The following is a 19648-nucleotide window of genomic DNA, read 5'->3' as shown; positions in this document are numbered from 1 at the left end:
GAGTTGGTGACAAAATGAAAAGAACATGAGATTTTCATGATCTTGATTTCTTTTTTTCCCCACATGTATTTTAAAAACCTCGACACTTTCTAGATATGGTAACTTTCATACATGATTGTGATTGAGAAGACCAACAAAGGTGGTGGGATTCCTTTTGTTATTGCTCCTCACCTTATTCATGTATAACCGGAATCATTACTGTGCAGCTAATATCTTCCGTCATTGCATTGATTCTCATTGATTGTATTGTGGGAAAGGTGATTAGAGGATTGAATCAATAATTTGGTTGCGATAAATTTGATGAATAGTAAGAGCATCTCCAGTAATACTCTAAATGTTTCAGTTAGATTTTAGTCAAAGTGACTGCTCAAGCAATACTCTCAAATAGAGCTAGCTTTGAATATTTCATTTGTATTTCAGAAAAAGACTAGCTAAAACATCATATATGAAAAGATAGTATTTTTTGTTTAGAAAAGATAATGGAGAGCCACTCTCACTTGTTGGAGATGCTCTAAGCTGTTTCAAACAATATCACAGAGCACTATTATTGTGGACATCAATGTATGAATCAGTCCTAGGAATCTAACAGATTCATTGTATGAATGTTCTGATACCCCATAACTTCCATGGAAGAAGTTGTATCCCCATTTACCGAACCACGTGTGACCATAAGCTACTCCGAAAAGTAAGCGAAGTTGTAGGAATCTCTTGAGCAGTATTTCATCATTGATCTCTAGAGTAATAGCCCTAGATGTTTCGTCACGAACAGTGATTCTCCTATAAATTATAAATTGAATATCAGATTTGTTCATAAGTTAAAAAAGGTTCAGTAATGAACATAGGCATATTTATTACCTGGCTTGAAGATACAAGCATATATGATCCCAGAGATCCATCATCTCCCGACCGCTAATTCTCTTAGACCCTCCTTCTCGCCCATTTAGACAGATAAGATGTCCAACCCCATTGCAGTGAATCAATCCGTGTAATAGATGATTTCTATCGGTAAAAACTGTATTGTCTGTTCCAAGAGGATTGTCGAGAGGTTCGGGCCACTTTTTCTCTGCTGGAATGATGAAATGATATTTTAACTTAGACAGAAGATTATTGCGCATACCTGTGAGTCAAATCCAAAGTCAAAAGACACCCAAATTCAGATACTAAATTTAAGATAAAATTGATCCCAAATTAAGAAAGTACAATAAAGATAAAAGTACCAATACCAAACCTGAGCTGCTGCAATGAATGCAGAGAGGATCACTTTGGGATCCGTCTTTCTGATCTCTCACTTTCATTGAGATGATGTAGAGGGGAACTTTCACTTCATTCTTTGTTTTGGAAAAGAAATCATCTTCATTCTTGTAATCCAGCTGAGTACGATATAGACGAATGGTACCGATATTTTCAATGGCATCACCATTAAAAATGAGATCAAAGTCTTCCAAGAATGCTTCAATGTTCTCCAAAAACGGCCCCAACAAGGGTTTGTGCATGCCCGGATCAGTACTAAAATTGCAGTGTTCGAAATCAATATAATTCATTTTCTCTGTAGGCAAAAAGATGAAAAAAGATTAATTCGAAAAATCAAGGGAAAACAATGCAAGTGCTATACAAAGCATTACTCAGTTGGATACATAAATTATTCCAAAACAGGATCAAATTAAAACCACATAGGTTGAATCATCACATGTACAGTCTTCATATGTTGAAAAAAGTAGTTCAAGATGCTAACCGGAAAAAGGAAACTATTGCAAGATGATAACAAAACAATGGTAATGAAAAATAAAAATGTTATATTTCAAGTTCAAGATCCACATTAATTTTGTTTCCTAATCAATTCAGAAAATACAACTTAGATTTACAAATACAAGGATATCTAGTAGTTGCTGCTTTGATGCATGTTCTTTACTTCAAACAAGTACATCTAACCAGTTTGTCTGATCAAATATTGGCAGTATAACATCTTCATATATATTCTAAATGTGAAAAATGCAATCCATGATCAGAGCATCAGATCTATGAGACTCAAATCACTGAACAAGGACACAACAAAAAAATGTAGCCAAGAATTACCTGCTCAAGTGCTTCTTCAAAAAACTTGCCACACAATAAGCCGAACAAAAATTTTGTCCTTAAAAATTGCCGTTTATCCAGAAAAGTAGAAGCTAATGTGGCCTGCTTGCTACAAATACCAAAGATAAAATTAGAAATGAATAAAAACAACATCAAAAGTACTATATTGTGGGAAACGGAAAAGGAAATTAAAGGAAGAGGGAATTAAAAATGTTTCTTCTATGAATAAACACTTTCAATCAATGCAACTGACATCTGAAACTGAAAAATGTTTCAAAGTAGCTATTCTACAAGATACAACATCTTTGTCCTAGTTAGCTCAAGTTACACATATGGAGTGAATTGCATTAAACGATTTGTAATGCAACTAATAATCAAATGTTGAGCACAACAAAGTAGAACAAATTTCCATAAAGCATGCAAGGGAGGTTTTGGAGCATGAGTTTAAAGAAATTACAATCTATTTACCTTCAAGAAATCTTAGGCAAACAAGCACAAATTGACAATGAGGATCTTACGAGGACCTGCAGAATAGATATTCTGATCAGCATACACCATATTAGAATGAACAATGTTAAATCTAGAGCTGTGATGTGTTTCCCTGAAAACAAAGCCAAAGGTATAGTATAGATTTCAACCCACTAATTCAATCAGGATTTGGCAAGAGAAGAAAAATATCCTGGCCCAATAAAAACCTTGATCATGCAAAAAGAAGCAACAGACAATGGAGACTGAATGAAAATGATAAGTCAAACTCTCAAACAAAAATGCAAAACTAGAAAGGTATGAAATATGAACAGAGCCTCAAAACTGGAAAGGTACAAAAGTTGCAATACCTTTGACAACCCTTACAATCCTCCTGTTTTTCAAAAATAATAGGAAAAGAACATACATAATCCTCTGATATGAGTGGTCTGAATGTGGAGGTGGATGGAAAGGAAATCAAAGATAGCACGTTTGCTATTGGTCCTTTGAAAGCTCCAGGAATACCTAAGATGGCTTCCCAGCCCTTTTCTTCCAGAGTTGCTGGAAACATTGTGAAGATGATGTGATTACTACTAATATCAAATGTTTTAATGAAGGGAGAATTCAACAGGGGTTAAACGATACTTTGATCACGCTTCTGGCTAAGGTCCCCAGACCTTCCTCTATGGAACAGACCTATTAGCTCTGCACTAGCATTTATAAAGTTATTGCCAAAATTATTGTTGGAAAGCTTAGACCTATTATGGAGAAGGTTGTCAGCCAAAATCGAGTTTTGTTCCAGGCAGACACATAACTGATAACATAATCATTGCTCAAGAAGTCTTACATAATACAGGAGAGCTAAAGGGAAGCATGGGTTTATGGCCTTGAAAGTGGATCTGTCCAAGCTTATGACAGAATGAAGTGGGGCTTTATGAAACACACAATACACTTAAAAATTGAATAGGGATGAATAAAAAAAATACAAAAGTACAGACACAACATACACATGCAAGATAAATGTGCATGAGAGAATTACAATTGAGAGCTTCTAGTTAGACCCAGCCATTCTCACAAGAGAACTTTGGCATTATATGGAACTGGAAGGTAATTAAGTCCTACGTTGAGAGTCCTCAAGTAGCTAAATATGTTCTTCCCAAGCAGGATCAAATTAAAACCACGTAAATTGTATCATCACAAGTACAGTTTTCATATGTTGTAAAAAGTTGTTAAAGATGCTAACCGAAAAAAGAAAACTAGTTCAGGATGATAACAAAACAATAGTAAAGAAAAATAATAATGTTATTTCTCATGTTCAGGATCTACATATTAATTTTGTTTCCTAATCAATTCAGAAAATACAACTTAGATTTACAAATACAAGGATATCTAGTAGTTTCTGATTCGATGCCCATGTTCTTTACTTCAAACAAGTACATCTAACCAGTTTGTCAGATAAAAATATTGGAGTATAACATCTTCATAAATATTTTAAATGTGAAGAAAGCATCAAATCTATATAAAACTCAAATCACTGAACAAGGACATAACAAAAAAATGTAGGCCAATAATTACCTGCTCAAGTGCTTCTTCAAAAATCTTGCCACACAATAAGCTGAACAAAAAGTTTGTCCTTAAAAAATTGCCCCAACAGCATCAGCAGTACTATATTGTGGGGAACGGAAGAGAAAATTAAAGGAAGAGGGAGATAAAAATGTTTCTTCTATAAATAAACACTTTTAATTAATGCAACTGACTTCTGAGACCAAAAAATGTGTTTCAAAGTAGCTATTCTACATTTCTACAAGATACAACATGAAAGGTCCTAGTTAGCTCAAGTTACACATATGGAGTGAATTGCATCAAACAATTTGTAATGCACATAATAATGAAATGCTGAGCACAACAAAGTAGAATAAACTAGGACCTGTTAAAATGCACTTTAAAGAAATTATAATCTGTTTAACATCAAGAAATCTGAGGCAAACAAGCACAAATTGGCAATAAGGATCTTACAAGGACCTGCAGAATAGATGTTCCGATCAGCACATACCAAATTAGAATGAGCAGAGAGTAAATCTAGAGCTGTGATGTGTATCCCTGAAAAAAAAAAAAAAAAAAAAAGCCAAAGGTACAGTATAGATTTCATGCCCATTAATTCAATCATGATTTTGCAAATAAAATCTTCTAATATAAAATTTTAAAGAAGGCAAGAGAAGTAAAACTTCTTGGCCAATGAAAACCTTGATCATGCAAAAATAAAATTCTCTAACAAAAATGCAAAACTAGAAAGTATGAAATACAAACAGAGCCCTTACTGTTTGGCATCAGAGAAAGACCGAGAAAATAGAGAGAAAAGATTCACAAATTCTTGAAATTGCAGGAAAGGAAAGCAACAATGATTATGAAGTTAGAATTCAAGAACAGAAACTGGAATCGAAGAAATAATTTCAGAATTGAAGAAAATTTGCAAAAGAAAGACAGCCTGGATTACCGAAAAATGCAGCAGCAGATCGACGAAGTGGCGTAGCGTAGGGCACGAGCTGATACCAAACAATGGCAGTGAACTTATAGTTATTAGCTAGTAGCCTGGTAGCCAATATCAAGTGTCAATTGTAATGATCTTTATCAAATGAATAGAAACCCTAGAAACTAGTATGGGCCTAGCAAGAAAACCCAAAACCAAACTCACTACACTACTGAGGAATTCGATTTCTCTTTTCTTTTTCTTTATACCACTACACTACTTAGAACATTGAAAGTTTTAAAACAAATCCAATGCCTAACCCAAAAAAATAAAACCACTGGTTCTTTATAAAAGAAAAAGAAAAACTATAGAAATCCCTAAAACTAAAAAAAAAAAAAAGGTGTGAAAGCAAAACCAACCCCAACTCTTTTGGCTCTACTGGGACTCGAACCCAGGATACTGGATTTTTAAGTCCAGGGTGTTAGCCACTACACTACAGAGCCGTAAAGTAAAGGGTAAAAAATCCAATTACTAGTGTTTTCTCTGTTCTTTTTTGACAATAATGACCTTAGTAGTTAGTCGATATCATAAAAAAAACAAAGAACAAAACCTATAGAAATCAAATATCTATTTTTTTTTTTCCAGTAATCCAATGTCTAACCCAGAAAAAAGAAACCACTACACTAGGTTTTAAAACCAAAAAAATAAAAAACTACAGAAATCTAACCTATTATTTTTTTTATTTGTTTAAAAAATGAAAAACCCTAATAAATTACATCAATACCATACAAAATAAAATAATGAAAAAACTTGAAAAACGATAATAACAATGGTGCAACCACAACGGGTGTCAGATCGGTGGATGAGTGACTGGTGCACAAACAGATCCTTGAGATGAAGAACCAAACCGTGATCTAGGAGGAGGTGAACCCTGAGGAGCCCTGTTGTTGTTTCAACCCTCACAACAACACCAACCCTTCCTCCATGCATGTTCTGAGAAAGGAGGTCAAGCGGTTAACACTTTCTGGATTGACCAGTCGAGCCACTCCATTCTGCTTCTCGAGCTCGATAGGCCAATAGAATTCGTTTTCTTCAATCGGCAAGTCAATTCCTTCTTGCCTGCTTTGTCTCTCATCACCTATCTAGGCCATGGCCTATGGCTTATCTAACCATGAACTTTGGATCAGAGCAGATCTGTTTGAGAAAGACAGAGGACAGGGAGAGAGTACTTGGGCTGACTCATGATGACAGCATCGAATCCTTCATCGCTGAAACGTATCTAAGTATCTAACCATATATAAATATATGTAAGTGGGTGGCTGACATTGTTTGTAGGTTTAAGTTTTATTTTCTTATTGGTTGGGCCTGGACTCCTACCTTTCTGTTTGTTGGCCATTGGGTTAACAACCCTTTCCAAGTTGCAGCCCATTATGACGTTCTCTTCTCTTGTATTATATTTTATTTTATTTTACTTTTTTTGTCGAACAAGTTCTAATACCCAAAAAATGTTTTCTCAAATGGAATGTAGAAACATTTTATAAAATGTGTACGTTTTTGCCTACTATATTACTAGACTGTAAATATAAACATTTATCAAGTATGAATATATCACTATTAAGAAAAAAAAAAAATCCAATGTCTAACCCAAAAAATAGAAACCACTATACTAGATTTTAAAACAAAAAATAAAAACTATAAAAATCTAACCTATTATTTTTTTTTTATTTGTTTAAAAAATGAAAAACCCTATTAAATTACACCAAGACCATACAAAATAAAATAATGAAAAAACTTAAAACACGATAATAACTATGGACCTATAGTTCAACCACAACGTGTGTCAGATCGGTAGATAAGTGACTGGTGCACAAACAGATCTTTCAGATGCAGTCCGACCTCTCAATCATCACTTTCTCTTGAATTCCCCGACTCAAAAAAAAAAAATACAAATACAAATTCGGTGTCCATTTAGACATTTATGCTTTTATATATAGATAAACATTTAGATTGAAATATTGTTACTGCTACAGTTGAAAATCAAAACTCTATTAAATTTTTTATGTTTCATATTTAAAAAAAAAAAAAATTTGAATTTTCATATTTTGTTATTTTAGGTTATTCCCAGCTCTTTCAAGATTTTTTACTATTTTTTAAAACATTTTACTGTTTTTTTTTTTGCCAGAAGGCGACACATGGCATAATTTTGAGGTTAAAATAAAAAAGGGCCATCCTATTACTGGTTTGTAAGTAAACCAGTAATAGGATCCTCTTGTCTTTGAACTTGGATGAACCGTTGGCTCAGCGCGGCGGCTCCGGTCCATTCTAATAAGTAAGTTTCTCCATAGTCTCTCCTTTATCTTTGCTTCCTCTTATATTATTAAAAGTTTTGAGTTTTTCAATTAAATTTGCGACTTTTTTTTTAAATTTCTCAAAAGAAAAAAAAGCGAGCTTTTTTCGTATTCAGAATACTGAATTGGATGAGCTAAATCGAGATTTACTCTTTCCTTAATGAATTATGAATATGGTTGGATGGGTGGCTTGGGATTCATAGGTTTCTATTAGGAAAGAAAAGAAAAAGGGAAAAGAAGACGAGTACATTTCCGGGTTCGACTAAGGAGGAGTCAATTGGAGTTGGTTTGGTTTTTTTTGGTCGAAAGGATGAGCCATGCATTAAAAGAGCCCAGTGGGCACAAGAAATACAAAGCAAGGGCCAAGAGGCCCAAAGCAAAATAAACAAAGTAAAGAAAATTCAAAACCAGCCCAATTAAACATAAAAATAAACCCTAGGCTATAGAGGCGGTTCAGGAGAACCACGTCGCTACCAAGGATCGGTCCGCCGTGAGACCCACAAAACTCCCCAGATCTCATCCCCACGACATTGAGAAAACGCCACAGCCACCGCAATAGCCAGAGAACCACCAAGAGGGAGGAAGATGGAGGTGCGAACACCCATGCCAAAGCGCTCATCTTCCAAAGGTTTAGCTAGCGCTCTTCCGTGCAAACACGCACAGACTCGCTTACACTCACCGACAGCCACGATCCAAATCTGATGAAGGTGACGAGCCGGGAGTTGGGAACTAGTGGAGTTGGTTTGGTTTGCACTCTGCAGCTTATATATATTTAGTTACTAATATATTCTTCACCAAAAACAAAACTTGTGAACGAAAAACATCGGGTTTGGATTTGGCTTTGTGTTGTATACAGATTACAGAATCAACCTACCAGAAGAGTAATTGAATTAGCTTCTCTTTCTCTCGTAATATGTGATAATTGGTTTTGCTATTTATTTGGGTTTTCCCCACTTTCTGCAGCTTATTTGAACCTTCTAACTAATATTCAATGGCTAAAAGAAAACGTATGCCATGGATTCAGTGGGGGACATATGGTAAAAGATGTAAATCTGCCATCAATTTGGGTGATAAGGAAGATAATTATTTGGATCGCATTAGTCAGCTGCCCAACGAACTTCTCATTGCCATTCTTTCCCTGTTGAATATCGGAGAAGCAGTAACTACTTGTGTCCTCTCTAAGAGGTGGAGATATTTGTGGACACATGTTTCATGTATCAACTTCGACGATTTAGATGCATTTCCAAAAGGGCGGAGGAGAAGAAGACGACAATCTGAAACAACAGAAACTAGGTTCGATTGTGTGAATCGAGTCTTGCTATTGCATCGGGGTTCAACTTTAGATAAATTCAGAATTCGTTCTTCCGTGCTGGATAGCAATTATGCTTCTGAAATTGACAATTGGATCGAATTCGCAATGCAGAAAAAGAGAGTTCAAAGGCTTGAAATAGAACTGGAACGACATAGACGTCATGTGTATACTTCTACCAGGTATACCTTTCCGGAGAAGCCATTTAAAACCCCTTTTGGTGTTTCCAGCTTTACGTCCCTTACACACCTGTCTTTGACCTTTGTAAATATAACTGGTGAAGTTGTTGAGCACCTTCTATCCAAGTGCCAACTTCTTGAACACCTGTGTGTTTTTGGCTCAAATCATCTTGTAAATTTGACGGTTGCTGGTTCGTCGCTCCCGTTGAAGTTCCTACAGATAAGCAAGTGCCACGGCTTAAATAAAGTTGAGATTTTTGCTCCTAATCTCGTGTCATTTATTTATGATGGAGTTGGTTCTTATCAAAGAGGTATTGTTTTGAAGCATGCACCCTCGCTTGTTAAGGTATCTCTTGCAGAAAGTATTGGATGTACAACTAGACCTTTTTATTCGATTTCAAGTTATTGTCCTCAGCTAGTGACTCTCAGCCTGCACATGAATGTGATTTGGGTCAGTATATGAAATACTTACAGCGTTTCTTTTTATACTATTTTTTCTAGGTTCAAACTTCAAATGGGTTTTTTATTAAAGGATTTTCAAGTTTTTAATCTCACCATTACTTTTATCTTTCAGGGAACTATTGGTAAGCTCCTAGAATTTCCAGAGTTAACGTGCCTCAAGGACTTATCATTGAGTGTTATCGCAAGTGATGAGACAAGCCTCCTTGATTTGACTGTCTTGATAGAGCAATCTCCTTTCTTGCAGAGATTTACATTGAAGGTAAATTTATTCTCAGTATATCTTACAAATATAAAATTGATAAGTTAAATTTTAATGGTTTGAGAAATAACATTTTGTTGATTTATATGAATGTAGTATGTACACACTAACTTCCTTAGCTTTTTAGCTCCTGTTAGCAATAGACCAGCCGTTCAACTTTACTATATACTATTTATTGCTTGAAGCTAAATTCTCAATTATTAATGTTCATCTTCAACGAAAACCTGTCTTGGTATTTTGTATATTTTTTTTTATATCTTATTAGTAATTATATTTTTAGCTTTATTAGGAAGTGTATATTGCAGTATACTCACACATAATGTCAGGCTGATTATTGCTTAGTTGGTTTATTCATTTAAACAAACACAACCTTTGCCTACGCTTGTTATAATACCCATGATTTTCTTTTTACCCTCTTCCATTGCTAAAATACAAATACAGATTTGTCCCATTGTGTGCTTCCTGACAACTTGTACATGTTTAAGTAACTTGTCAATGAAAGAAATTGATATGCTTTGGTATGCCCTTTTGCAGTTAACATGGCAACCCGAGCTAGAGCAACTTTCAAGGAATATGCGGGAAATTAATAAACGTCCTCATCAGTGCCTTAAGGTGGTGAAACTCTCTGGGTTCGTTGGGTCTGCTATCGATACCGAGCTTGCCATGTACTTGATTGAGAATGCCATTGTGCTTGAAAAGATCATCTTTGATACTGTAAAGGTTATTGAATGCCCCACCGTAATTTCCGAGTTTTTACATTTTGGGGCAATAAGAAACCGTGCATTGCAGCTTGGAACGGAGCTACTACGCCCGGGAGCTGAGTTAATTATCAGATAATATAGTTTGTTTGTAATTCTTACTATTTATTTTATTTTTTTTCCAACAGTCCTGATACACCTTTTGTAACATAATTCGATATTAAGACCATGTTTGAGGGGAGAACTGATCTCTCTACTGTTTGGTTGTAGGACAAGGATGAATACTTGGGTATGTGAGTTTTTCCAAGATCTAGATTCTTGAATGAGTTGGTGACAAAATGAAAAGAACATGAGATTTTCATGATCTTGATTTCTTTTTTTCCCCACATGTATTTTAAAAACCTCGACACTTTCTAGATATGGAAACTTTCATACATGATTGTGATTGAGAAGACCAGCAAAGGTGGTGGGATTCCTTTTGTTATTGTTCCTCACCTTATTCATGTATAACCGGAATCATTACTGTGCAGCTAATATCTTCCGTCATTGCATTGATTCTCATTGATTGTGTTGTGGGAAAGGTGATTAGAGGATTGAATCAATAATTTGGTTGCGATAAATTTGATGAATAGTAAGAGCATCTCCAGTAATACTCTAAATGTTTCAGTTAGATTTTAGTCAAAGTGACTGCTCAAGCAATACTCTCAAATAGAGCTAGCTTTGAATATTTCATTTGTATTTCAGAAAAAGACAAGCTAAAACATCATATATGAAAAGATAGTATTTTTTGTTTAGAAAAGATAATGGAGAGCCACTCTCACTTGTTGGAGATGCTCTAAGCTGTTTCAAACAATATCACAGAGCACTATTGTTGTGGACATGTCTAATGCTTGTTTATTTATTTATTACAGCAAGCTCGGTTGTTAACTTAAGTTCATATTGAATGTCGATGGTGTTGTTGATGTAGTGACTGGTTTTGGTTTTAAAGTTGTTGGTTGCGATAATGAGGAATTCAAATTGCTTGATGTGCTCTTGCTATGCAAAGCCCCTTTGGCGTTTCACTTGAGTCCGAACAACTTCTGTTAGCTATGTTTTCGGGTGTCCAATTTGCTACTGATGCAGGCTTTCTTCCTCTTGTGGTTTAATAGATAATGATATATTAAGCGTCTATAACAAAATCTTGTTGAAAAATGACACACATACTAAGAATATTCTCAACAGCAAAACTCAACAGAGCAGAAAAACTTCGGATCTAAAGAAGTAAAACTCAACAGAGCAGATCTATACTTTGAGAAAGACAAAGGACAGGGAGAGAGTTCAAGTGGCTGACTAATGATGAAAACATCGAATCCTTATATGTGTAAGTGGGTGGCTGACTTTGTTCTTAGGTTTCAGTTTTATTGTATTATTGGTTGGGCCTGGACTTCGGCCATTGGGTTAACTATCCTTTCCAAGTTACAGCCCATTATGACGTATACAGCTTATATATATATATATATTATTTTTTTTTTGACTTATTATCAATTTTGCCCTGAGCTATGATTCCATTCCCAATATGCCCTTTTACTTTTTAATTCTAACAATTTACCACCTAACAGTTACAATGTTATTCTAATGTACCCCTTCGGGTCCATTCCGTCATAATTTTCGTTAGCCTTACTGTAAAATCCAGTCACTACTACTCGCTAGCTGCAGTTGAAATTTTCCTATAATGAAACAGGAGCACTCAGTTGGAAAATTCAGAAGTAAAGCAAGGATGTATGATACAGACATTACTTGATAGATCCAAAATTCTACACTTCCTAGAAAAAAAAAAAAAAAAAAAACATAAAATATGAATTACAAAGTTCAAATTACAAGACGGAAATTATGTTACAACTTCAAAAGAATAAGTCACATGGGAAAGAATGAATTTTAATATAGATAAAGCATCAGATGTTAACTTCTTTCAGCAGTTAGTCTTTCCTGTTCTTCCATTACCGAGGCTCCTTTGAACTGTTGATTTGGCCGGTAGTGTGAAACAGAAATTACTCCAGAATTGGCTTTGTACGAGAAGAAAGGAAAATAGTCAACTCCTTACCAACTCCACCAGCACCACTCCAAATGTGGCTGGAGTGAAAACATATCAGGTAGACTGGAGATTGCCTTTACAGTTTCCTTTATACAGAGATCATGAATCGTGTGATTCTCGGACCATCAAAATTACGCGCTGTTTACCACTATCTGAGCGCAGGTTATCTCCTTTAAATCCAATCTGAAGTCAAATGACACATGTAAGATACCTCAACACATTGCTGGAAATACAAGCGCAGAAAGGTTATAAAACCAGAAAGGTAGACTTTTATAACCAAGTTCAATGGAACCATTTCTAAACATGAGATTCAAATGTCATTACCTCAACAGCGGCGTCGGGAGAGAACCACCTTAAAAGCACACCAAGATGCACCAAACCAGGGATTAGCTTGAATAGAAAAGGAGTGGTGACCTGCAAAGGTTTTCAGAAAATTATCACATGTCTGAGTTAGAATATTGAAAACAAGTTGTTATTAGATAATTATCATACCAGACTAAGTGCTGTGGTTCCAAGAAGAAGCAGATATAATTTCCCCTGAAAATGGTCAAAGATTCAGCTTTTATCATAATTACAACACTTTTGTGCTACAAGTTAGAGGTTTAAAAGGTCCAGAGAACACAGCCAAGTACATCTTAAGCCTCATTGTAAAAAAATTTCAAGTAGCACTAACCTCAACTAGATGGAGATTAGAGGCACGACTTAGAAGAACAAAAGCAAATTCACCTATCTGTGCCAGAGAAATTCCGACCTAAACAGAAACAAGAGTCCAAGAACTGTCAACACTAAATTACTAGAAAGAAGAAATATAACAATGTGACTTCAAATCAAACTTACAAGAAATGATGTTTTGTTGTTGTAACCAAATCCCTTGACAACCATGGTGATAATAACTGTTTTTATTATGACAACTAATATAACAGATGCTAGTAATATATCAACATGATTCCAGAGAAATTGAACATGGATCAGCATCCCGATGCTAGCAAGGAAAAGAGCAGCAAAAAGGTTGCGAATGGGTTCAATCTGCAGAATAAACAAACTTCAGTGTTGTATCAAATATTACTGTAGGGAGCTGTAACATTATGAGCAACAATTGATCACACGGATGAACCAGAAAAGTAATCATATAATGATTCTGATACTGCAGGTTGTACTCTTTTTTATGCCAGAATAACTTATATGTATCTCATAAATCACAAAAGCAATAGGAAAAAAAAAAAGGAATGTCTGTTAGGGGAAGGGAGATGGTACATTACCACCATCATGGATGGGTGACACCATGGTAGTGGGACACGTGTCACCCATCCATGATGATGGTAAATTGGTAATGCTCACCACCACCTTTTTGTGGTGAGCAAAAATGGACTCTTAGAAGGCTAGAGACCTACAGTTCTTCCATGTCCAGAGCCTTAAATTGATCCAATGAAATCCAAACCCATATTATGCAGTGAGCCAAAATATTTTCACTACTATTGTGCAATGAAATACCTCAACTGATTTAAGGATACCACAATTCAATTAAACAAGCAAATAAAATCCTGATAGGTAATCCCTTCTCTTGCGTGCTATGGATAACATAAACACAATGGTGTTCTCTCCCCACCCAAAGAAAGGTCTATGGAAGAAGATATCCAACATAACTAAAGAAAGAAAAATAAACCACTTCTGATACTCATGGTTGGTTGCATCCATGTTTCTTGAGCTACAGGAAGGTACATATTGCAAAGAAAATCATCTGCATTAATATAGCATAGAGTAATAGCCTTACTTGTTCTAGTGTATGTTGAGCAAGATCGGTTGTTGATATCATCACTCCCGCAGCGAAGGAACCCAGTTCTAGACTTAGTCCCAGCTTATCACTACACTGAAATTGTAAAAGCAATTAGACTATACTGGTATTGACTAGCACCTGAGATGCATGTCAGAAAATTCAAGCATGCAACTATCTCACATCATTTCCTAGAAACTCATAAGATGCACAAGGACCCTATTAACCAGATGCTGAGGGTCTATTCATAGTGTGAGGAAACATAGATGCATATGAATTAAGATAAATTAGAAGCCTGCCAAAATGGAGCAAGAATTCTAAATAAATAAATAAGTAAAATATACCCAGGCTACAAGCAAGCAGAAAGCGACTGACGCCAATTGGTAGAGTTCATTGGTCTGCAGAGATAAAATTATAATTATAGAAAAAATCAAAGTAAACAATGTAGATCACAGACACACACACATCCAGCAATTTTCTAGAACAAGGGAAAGAGAATGGTACCTGTGAAGATAAACTTATCATCAGTTTAAGTAACCAAGGAACACAAGTACGAGATAATATAGAAAGAACAGCCAAAAATGTAATCAACATCACCATCCTGGTTAAAAAAGAATAAGATGTCATAAACTTATAGCCAATATATGACATTATCACTTTAAGTCATTTATAGGAAACGAATAAGCAATATTGTAAACAACCTTAATCTCAAGACCTCATGTTCAATCTATGATTAGAGTTACTAGCCAGTTTACATTTATGTTGCATTAAAGTAATCATAAACTTGAAAATAAAGGTCCAACCCTTTTATATGGCAAAGTATAATGGGAGACGAAAACAATCATTTTGTGACACAGAAAATTTAAACATCAAGGTAACATACCATGGAAGATACTATTATCACATATCAAGTGAATATGATACATTGATTTTCAATACTAAACCATGAGGGTGGGGAACAAAGACAATTAAAAGAAACACACAAACAACTCACAGCTTAGCCATAGACATCACTCCTTGAAGAATACCAGAAGTCCCACCCAGAACTGGAAGCAAAGCAAACAGCAAACCCACAGCACAATCCTGAAAAGAAAAATCTTCTCCAGACATATTTAGAAGAGTGATAAATCAGTGCTAAAAAACAGCAACTCAACATTCACCAAGGAAATTGAAGTCCAAACATAGAATATGTATATAAAACCAACAAACCTGTAGAATAAGGGTGCCAATGGTAACTTGTCCATGAAGGGCATTAGTAGAGTTTTTCTCCATCAGAAATTTTAACACCTGAAGCCAAAGAAAAATGTAGCTTGTGAATAACATGCGTCCAAGAAATAGATAAAGAAGTGTGAATGTGGGTGGAAATCTTTGTGGATGTAGGCATGAATGAGACAGGTTTACGTTAATTTACCACTGCTGTTGATGACATAGAAAGGAACACACCAACAAATATCCCCTCGGAAACTTTACCACCACATAACTGCAAACAGCATCCAATCAGAACTGCAGCATTGAGAATGAGAAACATTGTATAACACAGTCTACATTAACAAAAGACTTCAAAATCAATGTCGAGAAAATTTATCAGAGGTACACAGAACCAATCACCCAATACATAAAACTAATTAGACTGAGTTATAGGATACAAAATAGAGAGAATGAGAATTTCAACATGCAAAAGTAGAAAAAAGGCCTATTCTAGTCCAATTGTGTTTGGTACTGTCCCACCACTACTGGAAACGTCAGTTATGGCTTATGTAGTAAGGGATATCTTGAGTTTGGTCAACGTTCTTGGTACAAATTCTGCACCTCTCACCCTCCAAAAAAAAAAATTAAAAAAATTAAAGCTCATTCTACTATCAATTGTGTAAACCTGTCACAGACTTAAAATAGTAATAGGAAAAAAAAAGACCTAAAAGGCTGAACCCAGCACACCAATAGAAGGGGGAAAACACTTAAGAGCCACATTAAGCTAGACCAAATAGAAAGGAAGCTGTACGATGCAAGAATGGATACTCATTATAATTGGCAGCCCTATCAATTTGTTCCCATCGGTTCCCATATAATCATTCCAGCCCTTATTCTACATTATCCTTATCTTAATTTTATATAATGTATCACAAAATCTGTTCCTCTAATTCAAATGGATATTTCAATGGCCAGAACTTCAGGTGAAGATAGTTTTCATGTTTTCACATGTGCACAAACTTTGAAGGAAAATCTGTAGAAAATCAGTAGACATACTGAGGCTGTAATACCACACAGGCACATAAACATGAAAATTTGCAGCAGGCCTCCCGGAACAGCAACTGCTCGAACAACTCGAAGCTACAATTATGCAGGGATGAAACGTTATAAGCACCAAAACTGCAGAGAGAGAGAGAGAGAGAGAGAGAGAGAGAGAGAGAGAGAGAGAGAGAGAGAGAGAGAGAGTCTACCTTTGTTGTGGAGAACTCCAAGCCCAAAGCAAAAAGAAGAAAGATTACCCCAAACTGAGCCACAGTTTCAACCTGCATGCATAAACCAGAGCGAAAATGGATGTGACAATCTTATATAAGAAGAACATACTAACAATTAAATTTCAACAAATAGCAAATCCCATCTCTAACATAAAGCATAGTCTCAGTGTGTATTTCTTAAAAGAGGCATACTGAATATGCCTTACCAAAGCTGTTCATTGTATACTACAAGACTACAAGTGAAAAATATCTAAGCCTTAACAAAAAGCGATAGGATTAGCTAAGATGATTGTTAGATGTGTTTCTTCCTTTTCAAGAATGAATACAAAATACAATATGTTTCCCATAATCTGTCACTCATCTTGATAGATGTGACGAGATCACTTGACCAAAATGGTAAATAATGAAATATCATAACTTAGGAACCATTGTACAAAAGGGCTCTAGAGAAGTTTATAAGAGAATCTTCTTGGATAGTAAGTTTGTAGGGTAAAACATACTTGAACCATTTCACTGACGAAATTGAACCCTCCAGGTCCTATAACAGATCCAGCTAGCAAATATCCACTAATAACCTGGTAAGTTTTAGTATCAAGAAAGCAAAATATGAAACATTAAGTAAGATCATAGCATTATATATTTTCTATATTAAGCTTATATATATAAAAAAATGTATGTATGTATCAGACCGGCTGTCCAGCACAAGCAAAGGCAATGCCACCACAGGTTGCAGATACAATAACAACCACCAAATCTGATATCAATCTGCAATGCAACAAGTAGAAGAGTTCAAATAAGACTTTCTGTAAAGTGAAGACCAATGAACTTAATGAAACTGTGATGAACCAGTCAGTTTACCTTAAGTCTAGCTGCAGCACTGGATACTTTGATTTAAAATTTGATATTATAAAGACATTGTCCTACAAAAACAAAGAATTGCATTTATAACCATGAAGATAAATACCTAAGCAGTTATATTCTCAATGAACCAATCTTACCTTGCGATCTATCAGCGTTGGGGTATCTTCTACTCTGTTATCATTATCCAGATTGAAAACATCATGCAGTTGGAACGATCTGTTTGAGCTACAAAATAATTAGCGAAAAACAGGAATTAAATAACGAACATGGGTACTTTACACTAATGGTCATATTCAAGTGATCAGAAACTAAATGTAAAATGTACTGATTTTAATTTAGAAGCAGCACATACTTTTCCTCTTTCGTCTCATTTTTTTTCGACTTAACTCTGGCAACTGTTTCCAGAACTGCCTGATCCACAGAAAGAGGGATTAAAGATTCATTTAGCTGACCTTTAAGCATAAATAGAGTCTTTATGCATTCAAAAGATGGGTAAAACAATGAATTTAGCACGAATTACAATCATATCGAATTTGAGAATGAAATAAGCAATTAAGCATGCATCAAAATAAAGCAATTAGATTTTTTACAATATTGGCGCATGCATCAAATTTGAATAAAGCTAGATGAGGGGTAATCAGATCTTGGTGTAATGAGTTTATGCCTGTAAATGTAGAAATGTTAGATAAATTAGCTCAACACCAACCTGCTGGCCGGCCACGCTGTTGTTGAAACTTCCAGGATCAGTAGCTGCAAGTATGACCAAGCATAAATTAGTTCACGAGAGTAACTGCATTTGACACTTAAAATGATTTGTTTCCTTATCCAATTTCTTGCCTTTTTTTTTTCTTGGTAGCCAAACAGAGAATCCGAAGATCCTTGAAATTTTGCAGCCTAAAACCCTAATTGAAGCTACATGCAGAGAGAAAGAGAGGAGCATCGGATCTACGAACCTTCGTTCTGATCATTGTCCTTGAACTCATTCTCGAGAGCTTTATCGATCATGTCAGCGAAGCTGCCTTCTTTGGGCTTGGAGAGGGAGACATTGGACTCGGTGGCGTTGGCGTTGAGGAGGAAATCTGAGTCAGTGAGCGGCTCGGCGAGCGGGTCAGCGAGCGAGAGTGAGAGAAGCAAATCGGAGCTCAGGAGGAGCAGAGTAGGGATCAGAACGGTGAAGAACGACGACAACGACGACGACGAGCTTCTTCTCAACATTGCAAGGAACGCGTCGTGTAGATTAAACGACGAAACTGCGATAGTCGTCGAGCTTCGGGACTGAGAAATCGGAAATGGTAGAGAGAGAGAGAGAGAGGGTGGGGGGTAGTGGAGAGTAACCAGAGTTAGGGGTGTGGTCAACTTGGAGTCATACACTCATAAATCTTCATCAGATTATTAATTAAACAAATTGATGTGGGATTTTCCGTCGTCGGTGGAAAACTGTAATCGTCTCCCGCTAATAAGTTATAAGATCGGCGGTGAGAGAGACCAAAATTAAGGAAATTTGTTTTTTTGATTTGGGAATTACCATTGATGTTGGTTAAGGTTGCCTATTTTGCTCTGACAAAAAAAAAACAAAAAAGGTTGCCTCTTTTGCAAAACTAGAGATCTAAAGTATAAATCTTTTGTACCAAGTCACATGAATATCGTCTATTTTCCTTTTGGTTGCATCAAACAAATCGAATTAATTCATTTAGTTGGTCAGGGATTTTATCATCATAAAATTATGACTTTTTTTTTTTCTTGGGATAAAAGTATAAAACTATGACTTTTCATGGGGGAAAAAAGTTGGGTTAGTTATAAAGCCTCGTTGGAGTAGGACAAATTACACATTCACGCATCTCACGTTTAGACATAAAAATATTTAATTAACAATCTAATACCATATTATATAACTATTTAAATTAGCAAAAAAGAAACCTTCTACTCAATTTTCAATATTCATTGCGTTGTGGAAATTGTGATTAGACAGTGACCTTGTATGGCTCTCTAGCACGCCAAAATAATTCTTTTTTCAATTTAGTTGAGATGGACTTGATGCCAACGTCCCGCCAAAATCACTATTACTTGACAAAAAAGAAAAAATCCATCTCTCATACATATGGTATTGAAAGCTTCCTTATAATAGAAACTAGAAAACTACTACAAATATAGGCGACTAAGGAAATAAAATGCAAAGAAAGAACCATCAACGTTCGATACACAGAGCAACAGAGTGGAGCCGAATCT

The 19648-nt window shown here is 35.6% G+C and overlaps 3 protein-coding genes and 1 non-coding gene across 6 annotated transcripts; 1 reads left to right on the top strand and 3 right to left on the bottom strand.

Moving 5' to 3' along the window:
* Window positions 1-391: 391 nt before the first annotated feature.
* LOC147278570 (PHD finger protein MALE MEIOCYTE DEATH 1-like) lies at window positions 392-2629 on the bottom strand. The gene is made up of 5 exons (XM_086252552.1): window positions 2542-2629; window positions 2074-2182; window positions 1229-1546; window positions 856-1117; window positions 392-777 (listed from the first exon to the last, which is right to left on the bottom strand). Exons 3-5 carry the CDS (start codon window positions 1539-1541, stop codon window positions 522-524), a joined length of 831 nt encoding a protein of 276 aa, XP_086108678.1. The 5' UTR covers window positions 1542-1546; window positions 2074-2182; window positions 2542-2629; the 3' UTR covers window positions 392-521.
* A 2806-nt stretch (window positions 2630-5435) lies between these two features.
* On the bottom strand, window positions 5436-5508 carry TRNAL-UAA (transfer RNA leucine (anticodon UAA)). Its single transcript has one exon. It is a non-coding gene; the product is annotated as a tRNA-Leu (tRNA).
* Window positions 5509-7652: 2144 nt separating this feature from the next.
* LOC147278568 (putative FBD-associated F-box protein At1g32375) lies at window positions 7653-10705 on the top strand. Its single transcript, XM_086251424.1, has 3 exons — window positions 7653-9292; window positions 9416-9562; window positions 10097-10705. Exons 1-3 carry the CDS (start codon window positions 8345-8347, stop codon window positions 10397-10399), a joined length of 1398 nt encoding a protein of 465 aa, XP_086107550.1. The 5' UTR covers window positions 7653-8344; the 3' UTR covers window positions 10400-10705.
* A 1261-nt stretch (window positions 10706-11966) lies between these two features.
* KEA6 (K+ efflux antiporter 6) lies at window positions 11967-18940 on the bottom strand. 3 transcript variants are annotated; one of them, XM_086249534.1, is made up of 20 exons: window positions 18376-18940; window positions 18129-18172; window positions 17775-17833; window positions 17560-17638; window positions 17420-17481; window positions 17251-17326; window positions 17062-17136; window positions 16541-16612; window positions 16347-16430; window positions 15514-15582; window positions 15312-15389; window positions 15097-15185; window positions 14607-14703; window positions 14447-14500; window positions 14103-14198; window positions 13169-13357; window positions 13005-13082; window positions 12824-12868; window positions 12656-12745; window positions 11967-12514 (listed from the first exon to the last, which is right to left on the bottom strand). In XM_086249534.1, exons 1-20 carry the CDS (start codon window positions 18635-18637, stop codon window positions 12431-12433), a joined length of 1782 nt encoding a protein of 593 aa, XP_086105660.1. In that variant the 5' UTR covers window positions 18638-18940; the 3' UTR covers window positions 11967-12430. The 3 variants fall into 3 exon arrangements, with proteins under 3 accessions (XP_086105660.1, XP_086105659.1, XP_086105661.1); XM_086249533.1 differs by having other exon boundaries at window positions 17560-17647; window positions 18376-18939; XM_086249535.1 differs by having other exon boundaries at window positions 17560-17647; window positions 18260-18398.
* Window positions 18941-19648: the final 708 nt, after the last annotated feature.

The sequence above is a fragment of the Dryas octopetala genome, chromosome 7 (assembly GCF_963921425.1).
Source record: "Dryas octopetala chromosome 7, drDryOcto1.1, whole genome shotgun sequence".
NCBI lineage: Eukaryota > Viridiplantae > Streptophyta > Magnoliopsida > Rosales > Rosaceae > Dryas > Dryas octopetala.
Note: the sequence above shows the minus strand (reverse complement) of the source record. Positions and strands in the feature narration are given on the sequence as shown.